Genomic DNA, 8,544 nt, shown 5'->3' on the forward strand with positions numbered 1-8,544 from the left:
AATTTGTGTATTTATTTATTTATTTAAAACAAAACCATCACAATAAGTATTAAACTTCAGTCCATAACTTGGAGTCTTTTGAATGGATTTGAACGTTTTTTTCCTTCTTCTTTTTCTTTCTTTTTTTTCACATTTGACATTAAAGCTTTATCAAGAGCCCAAACTTCCTGATCAAACTTCTTTCAAACTTTCACAACGTAACAGCAAGTTGCAGATTTGAATTTAAACTTTAGTAAAAAAGGACACATTTTACACAACTTCCATCCAGTAATTGTTTTTGAGACCTCGCAGACTCTTTTGCATCAGTCTGTCACGCATGCATAATTTATTTTATCAGACAATGATATACATTATTCAGAATGATTAGCATGTGATTTGAATTAGGTGAATGAAGGTCTTTTGTCACTGCTGATTGGCCAAATATATAAAGTGAACTGATGTAGGTCACTGGCTGTGTTTCGTGACACAATAGTCGGTCTGTCCTCTGGTCATCAGTGTCTGTGTCACAGTGTTGACCGTCTGCCCTCATCCTGTGTCCTGAACAACCAAACACAGCGTCAGCAGCAATACCAGACACTTCAGTTCCTGTCAAAAGCCCTATTGAGGGTTTGTTCATGCATTTGCTTGATCACTTGTGCCCTCTAGTGTTCAAAAGGAAAATGTTTGTCTGACAAAAATAAGTGTGAGTGCTTGCCATTGTTTGTGTGTAGATATATTGCTGAGTTTGCGAATATTCCTCACTTGCAAAAATTATGAATTTATTTGAAGTAAACACTTTATGAAATCTGTTTCTGGAGTTAATGAAAAAAAAAAAAAAGACAACTTACAAAATAATTATACATATAGTCATGGTCGCCTAAATTTGTGTCTTATAGGATTTCACCCCCCCCAAAAAAAATAGAGTTTTAAATTGTTACAGTGGCAGTAACTGTTAAAGATTAATTTTAGTTTTAATTAAATTACAACCCATAATGTATTTGTGCTTGTTTAATAATTTAATTCTCAGGAGTGGACCATAAATGACTGGAATAATTTTCAACATAATATGATAGATAGATAGATAGATACATATATTTATAAATATAATGTAAAATAAAAAGAGAAAGTTCTAAAAATTCTAATAGAAAATTGATTGATATTTATCCATCAAGATAATTAATTTATATTGTGGAAAAGTGGAAGGTAGTAGTAAGTAAATAAAAAAATAAATATTTATATTTCTAAATATACTATAAATTAAAAGCATATAATAATAATATTCTACTAGAAAAATGTTTTTTATCTATCAAGTTCATTGATTTATATTGTGAAAAAGTGATAAATAAATAATGAAATATAGTCTGAATATAATATTTGTATTTCTAATATTAATAATTAAAAAATAAAAACAATTCAAATATATGACAAAATAATATATACATGACAAAACAATCACAATAAAACATTTTGTCATATATATATATATATATATATATATTTTTTTTATCTAACAAGGTGATTGTCTCTGTATGATAACTTTAATAATTTGGTTTTCAGGAGTGGACCATTAATTTTTAATTCATTTTAATTTTAAAATGAAATTTAATCAAAAATTTAAAAGAAACATAAAATAGTAAATAAATAAACAAATAAATAAAAATGGTCATCTAAATATAATACATATAAAACCTATTTCTGAAAATAATATGAAATAAAATATATATAGATTTTTATCCATCATGATTATTGATTTATATTGTGAAAGAGTTGTCTCTGTATGATAATTGTTTCCAAAAGAGGGTTTGAAAAAATTCTATTTTTGGAAAGACGTGCATTGGTAAATCAGTTAAATCAGCAGTAAAGTAAATGATAGCATATTGTCATATTGTTAATATTGTGAATAATTGCGTCTGTGCTGTGTGTCCGTCAGTGCCGGTGTGGGCAGGACAGGAACGTTCATCGTCATCGATGCCTTGATTGACATGATGTATGCAGAAAAGAAGGTGGACGTCTTCGGTTTCGTGTCACGAATACGTGAGCAGAGATCGCAGCTCATTCAGACGGATGTGAGTAGAGCATGTCATTGGTTTTTGCACCATTTCTCATCTACTTATTTAACTTAATGTCATTAAAGAACAGGTGACAGGAGTAGCAAGCTTAAAGATGACTGAAAATCTGGTTTGTGTTGTAGTTGCAGTACTCCTTCGTCTATCAGGCTCTGCTGGAGTACTTCCTGTACGGAGACACGGAGCTGGACGTTTCTTCTCTGGAGGGTCACCTGGATAAACTTCACAACACCAGTGTGCCGCTGGACCGTGTGGGCCTGGAGGAAGAGTTTAAGGTGAGGATATTAGTGGTGTGCAGTTGTTGATTCAACAGATTTTTAATGCATTTTTAATGCTGGCTTTGCAGAAACTGACAAACATGCGTATTATGAAGGAAAACATGAGGACGGGCAACCTGCCTGCCAACATGAAGAAGAACAGAGTCCTTCAGATTATTCCATGTGAGTTTAAGATCATCTGCATTCATGAAGATCAAAAACCCTGAGTGAATTATGCAATCTAATCTCAAAACAAACATAAAAGTGGCTGTGAAACATAATTCATGTCTTTTTTCGATCTAAAATGTTGTTGTGCGGCTCGGTTTTGTTTACAAGGAAGTTAATCAGAAATCTCTCTTCCTTTTCCTGTTCTGCTTGTGACTTCAGTTCAACATGCAGTTCAAAACACCAGAGGTTTATGCTAGAGGTCAATTTATGTCTTTTCTCATTCATTTGTTCAGATGATTTTAACCGAGTCATCCTTTCGATGAAGAGAGGTCAGGAGTTCACCGATTATATCAACGCATCTTTCATTGATGTAACTTTCTTTCTTTCTTTCTAAGAATGTTTTCTTTTAGGGCTTGTGTTTGGATTAACCAGGTCCAAAAAGAACGTTTTGCCAATTTACCAGCCATGAATTTTTCTTAATTTTTGTATTTTTCTTATTTTTGTCCTTATGAAAAAGTGTGAATATTTAGCTGTTTTTCATGCATATTAGTGACAGTCAAACCAGAAAGAAAGAAAGAATGCTTGTAAAACCTCCACTCAGGTCAAAGTTGTTGGAAGAATGTAATAGTTTACAATACCTTTCAAAAGTCTGGTCTCGGTAAGAATGAAACAAATAATAACAATAATAATAAATCATCACGGCTGCATCTATTTGATCAAAAATACAGTAAAAACAGTAATACTGTGAAATATTATTACAATGTCAAATAAATCTTTGAACTCTATTTGAATGTGTTTTCAAATGTAATTTATTGCTGTGATCAAAGCTGAATTTTCAGCATCATTACTCCAGTCTTCAGTGTCACATGATGCTGATTTGATGCTCAAGAAACATTTCTTGTCATTATCAATGTTGAAAAGGGGACCGTGATACATTTTTTTTCCAGGAATATTTGATGAATACGAAGTTCAAAAGAACAGCATTTATTTGAAATAGATATTCTTTCTAACATTATAAATGTCTTTACTGTCACTCTTGATCAATTGAATGCATCCTTGCTCAATAAAAGTATGAATTCAAAATCCCGTCTCTTATGAAAGTGAGTGTCAGGCTATTATTCTTATAACTTGATTTAAACCATGTATTATGTTGCAGTTCCTAACAAACTGTCAAGTTACTGTTTTATTTGCACTCCAAAGCCAGTTTGTATTGGTATCCTGGTCTGTAGTGATCATATTATCTTGATGTGTTTATGTTTTGCAGGGGTACCGGCAGAAGGACTATTTCATCGCCACACAGGGTCCTCTGGCGCACACAGTGGATGATTTCTGGAGGATGGTTTGGGAATGGAAATGTCACTCAATCGTGATGCTGACAGAACTGCAGGAGAGAGATCAGGTACACACACACACACACACTCTCACACACACACACACACTCACACACACACACTCACACACACACACACACACACTACAAATCCACTCTCACGCGACTTCCTGTCAGCTTTGTCATTTGGTGTGTGTGTGTGTGTTGCAGGACAAGTGTTTTCAGTACTGGCCTACTGAGGACTCGGTGACTTACGGAGACTTCACAGTGGAGATTAAAGGAGACACGCTGTGTGACACGTTCATTCTCAGAGATCTGCAGCTCACACACGGCCCGGTGAGTGCACATTATGAGCTGATTTGCATTGTAATTTTTTGTAATACTTGCATTCTGCATTCAAGTTGCCTTGGTGTACTTTGGGAGTTAATATGTAAAGGCTGCTTGGATGAACTGTAATGCATGTTGGTGTGTGTGTGTGTGTGTGTTCTTAACAGGAGAAGCAGACACGTTTGGTTCGGCACTTTCATTTCCACGGCTGGCCAGAGATCGGGATCCCAGCCGAAGGTAAAGGGATGATCGACATCATCGCAGCGGTGCAGAAACAGCAGCAGCAGTCGGGCAACAACCCCATCGTCGTGCACTGCAGGTAATGTGTTTAACTAGCTGTCTAAATGAAGTCGCACTGTAGACCAGAGATTCCCAAACCATTTTTGTCAGCCGAAGCCCTTTGGCCTAAAATATCTACTTGAAGAACCCCTGAGATTTTAAATTAATATTTCAGTAATTTAACAATACATTCATATGTTCATGGTTCACTGGTCACATGAAATGCAGGTAAACAAATAAAAAATATATTTTTTTTATGTTTGTAATTTATTTATTTATTTATTTTTTTAATTTTGATTTATTTTATTTTTTTATTTAAACATTATTTAATGCATTTTCTTTAAATTATATAATTAATTATTAGCTTTGCATCAACTCTCAAACTCTTTTGAAGTTTTGTTGCAAACCCCAGTTTGGAAAAAAAAAACACCTTCCGCTAGACTAATTAGAATTGTATTAATTATATTTGATAAAGATTAATCCAAACCTTACTACTATAATACAATGTTTTCAGAATGAAAACGTTATTACTTAACTACTTTATTAATAACTTTTAGCACTGAAAAAAATCAATGCTGCAAATTTTTATCCCTATAACTTTTAGTGTATTTTGAGATACAATTAATAAGATACTAATATAGATTTTATTTTTCCCTTTTCATTTTAGTTAAAGTTTTAGTCATTTTTTTTATTGATTTTGTCATTTTTAGAAGTTGAGAATGCCTTAGCAACTAACTGAAATAAAACGTTTCTAATACATTATTATATTTCAGATACCTGTTATTTTATTTCAAGTAACAGAAATATATTTTAATGGTTTTAATTGTAGTTTTAGTTATATATAATAACCCTGACACCCTGAGTTAACTCTTAGTTTAATCCTTTTGTTTGCATTTTAATATTTTTGAAACCTTTATAAAACGGATATACTTGTGTTCAGCCAGTCATTTCCTGACTTGACTAAGTATGTCATGTATTTAGTATGTTTTTGTGTGCTCTTGCTCTGCAGTGCCGGAGCGGGTCGGACCGGTACGTTTATCGCTCTCAGTAATATTCTGGAGCGAGTGAAAGCCGAGGGTTTGCTGGATGTGTTTCAGACTGTGAAGAGTTTACGAATGCAGCGGCCACACATGGTGCAGACAGTGGTCAGTTCAAACCTTCATACACTTCATATCCATTACACATTTACATCAAGACCATCAAAAACTGATCACGGTAATCAGTAGTTTCTGTCAGAATACTACAATAAAATGGGTAACTTGCTATTGTTATTGCACCACTGTCATTTAAACAATTGTATGACTTAATGCAAGTAATATAAATGAAATAATATAAATGATTTAATTTGTAAGGAATTAAATTCATATTAAATATATATTAGAAACAATATCTTATCATCAATATCATATTATAAATATACAAATTTATTTCATTTATTAATGTGACATTATTTTATAATATTGTCATATTTGACAACCAATGCTACATTTCTGAAAGGGTTAATAAATCATTCTAAATATTTCTCAGTAGCCTGAGCCTTAAGTAAAGTATGAATTTTTATCAAATTATTTTATTCATGTATTATTTATTGTTCTTTCTTTCTGTCTGCAGGAACAGTATGACTTCTGCTACAGAGTGGTACAGGACTTTGTGGACATTTTCTCAGACTATGCCAATTTCAAATGATCTAATCTGCCTTAAATGTTTGAGTTTGATGCTTTTTTACACGTCAGTCGATCAGGATTTTACACCGCGACTGGAAGATAATTACGCTCTATTTTGCTATGCACTTCTCCTCGATGTTACTAAAAGACCTGTAATATACTAAGGCTACTAAAGTTTGAAAAATTCTTTTTCTTTTAACTTTAATGATAAATTATTATAATTCAAATTCAAAATAAAAATGAAAATACTTACCTTATATGTACAGACCTTTGGCCAAACCTGTTTTTAAACAAGATACAGCTATGGCCAAGATATTTGACAAAAATGATTTAGCCCAGATAAAGACTATGTATTTCTGTACTTCAGTCAGTAGATGTCACTGTTGTGTTTACTAAGCCGCTGGAGGTTGCGGCCTACTCTTTCCTTGAAAAAAAATTGGCTTCTCTCTGGTAAATAATGTTGCACTGGAATAGTTTAGCAGAGATTTATAGTACATAAACCTTGTTCAGCATCTTCACATGTAACAGAGCATCTTGAAGCATTTCTGGTAAATTCAAGTTATGCTCTGTGTTTGTTGTGCGGGTAAAAGTGTACATGTCAGTTTAGTTTATTCTCCTGCTCTTTTCTGTCTGGTTGTCCACTGCTTGTGCAAGGTATGATCATAAGCATAGCATTTAGAGACTGTTATGCAGTGAAAACCTCAAAGTGGCTGTTAAAACTAAGACTGAATCACTCCTAAGCCCTTCGGTCCCTCCAGGGTCCCTTCCAGTCCGGCTAAAGATATACCAACTCTGGCTCGTATCTGTATATTTGCAAATTTCATTTAACCTTAGCCTCTCCTTCCGTACCCCCGGTGGATAATCACTTTGTTTACCACAAATTAAACTCGGCCTGATTGTTTACCAGCCGCAAAGTCCCACCACATTTCTAGAAGCCTCGTTTATTTATTTCAATAATCGCAGAGCAGGGAGTCATGTATATGCCGCGCTCATATACATGAAAATTGTACAATTAACTTTTGATTAACCAGCTTGTTGGTTTTTTTCGCGTACTTTCTCCCCGTGCTCTGCCGTGTAATGGCTAGGCTGAATTTTAATAAACGCCTTTAAATTGGGAGCGGCCCTTCCTTTGAGTCGCATGAATGCGAGGAAGCGTTGAATAAATGCACGCTAGAACAATAGCGCAGGCTGCCAGTCTGTGGTGTCATCTTTAAGTATGCAAGGATGAAAGCCTCGCGATTTGTCCATCAAAACAAATAAGAAAGGAAGCCGCTAATTCAGATGGCAGAAAGTCAAGTGCTTTTGAGTGGCCGCGCCACGCGCTCCCCCCGCGCACATCGCTAATGACTGCGGGAGGTGGGGGTCTCTCTCCGTCACGTAGTTTACTTATCTCAAGTCTTGAGAACAATTAGGGCGGACAATAACTATAGTATGACTTTTTGTTGTGCGCCGGCTGCCTGTAGCAGCAGCGGAGCGCGATAACGCCGTCGGGAGACCGCCGGAAAGTCTCTCCAGACCGCGGCCGGGGCTGCAGACCCTCGATTTCGCTCTCCGCGGCCTCCGGTGCAGCGCGCGCCGAAAGGTTGCACTTTTATCATGCTGAATGAACGGCGTCTTGACACGTTTCTTCTGGCAAGCCATAAATTCCTTTGAGGAGATGAACAATAGGAGTTGATTTGGAATACTTTTGTAAACAGGGTGGTAAACAACTGATGCAAAATCGCTTTATTATTATTATTAAAAATTTTTTTTATCAGGCTCTTAAAGAAAACCTAAAGGTCACAGATTACAAATGCTGCAGGTAACCATTGCGCCAATGTCATTTAGCTACTTGTGAATGTCAACAATGATTGATGAGTCACTTTTATGTGCATTTTTAATCATTTAAAATTTTACAATTACACATCCCACACATTACATTGTGGGATACAGTAATTCATTTAGTGTGCGTTCTTATCATTTGCTGCACAATGGTAGTATGCTTTTCCTGATTTAGCCAGTGTTCCCTAATGCAATACTACAGTACCAAACTGCATACTGTGCATTATTCACTGTATTACCAATACTACTTTTTAAAGATTATTTTGAAACAATACTATTGCTGTGAAGTAGTTTGTATGTACATTCCAAACTACACTGGTGTTACATGATATGATGTTTATGTTGAACATTTAATTCAGAGAATAACCTCCAGTTATCATATTAGAAATAACAATTGAAGGTTGATGCTACTTCTGGTTTATTCATCACGCTGGAAATAGAAGGTCAGGTTGAACGCATTGCATGCATTATTCGCTGCAGTATGTTTTGTATAAATGTTGCATGTTTTATAAATTTTAGTAAGTTGTCTGGATATTCTAATGCATAGTATGGTCTATACAGTTTTAGAGAGTTTTGGGCCAGTTGATCGAACTTTGTGACAACATCCAGTGATCAAGTGCATGTGCTTTAAAGCCTTGCAAACTTCATTTTTG

The 8,544-nt window shown here is 34.8% G+C and overlaps 1 protein-coding gene across 1 annotated transcript in view; it reads left to right on the forward strand.

Annotated features, from left to right (window-relative positions):
* Positions 1–6,215, forward strand: part of LOC107724376 (receptor-type tyrosine-protein phosphatase epsilon-like) — an 18,961-nt gene extending 12,746 nt beyond the window's left edge. The window contains exons 10-18 of the mRNA XM_016533285.1: positions 1,910–2,045; positions 2,171–2,320; positions 2,392–2,485; positions 2,764–2,840; positions 3,735–3,869; positions 4,011–4,136; positions 4,295–4,446; positions 5,416–5,551; positions 6,018–6,215. Coding sequence (XP_016388771.1) covers positions 1,910–2,045; positions 2,171–2,320; positions 2,392–2,485; positions 2,764–2,840; positions 3,735–3,869; positions 4,011–4,136; positions 4,295–4,446; positions 5,416–5,551; positions 6,018–6,092 — 1,081 coding nt within the window. The 3' untranslated portion in view covers positions 6,093–6,215. The remainder of the gene's footprint in view (positions 1–1,909; positions 2,046–2,170; positions 2,321–2,391; positions 2,486–2,763; positions 2,841–3,734; positions 3,870–4,010; positions 4,137–4,294; positions 4,447–5,415; positions 5,552–6,017) is intronic.
* Positions 6,216–8,544: the final 2,329 nt, after the last annotated feature.

The sequence above is a fragment of the Sinocyclocheilus rhinocerous genome, unplaced genomic scaffold (assembly GCF_001515625.1).
Source record: "Sinocyclocheilus rhinocerous isolate Xijiao unplaced genomic scaffold, SAMN03320098_v1.1 scaffold3169, whole genome shotgun sequence".
Lineage (NCBI taxonomy): Eukaryota > Metazoa > Chordata > Actinopteri > Cypriniformes > Cyprinidae > Sinocyclocheilus > Sinocyclocheilus rhinocerous.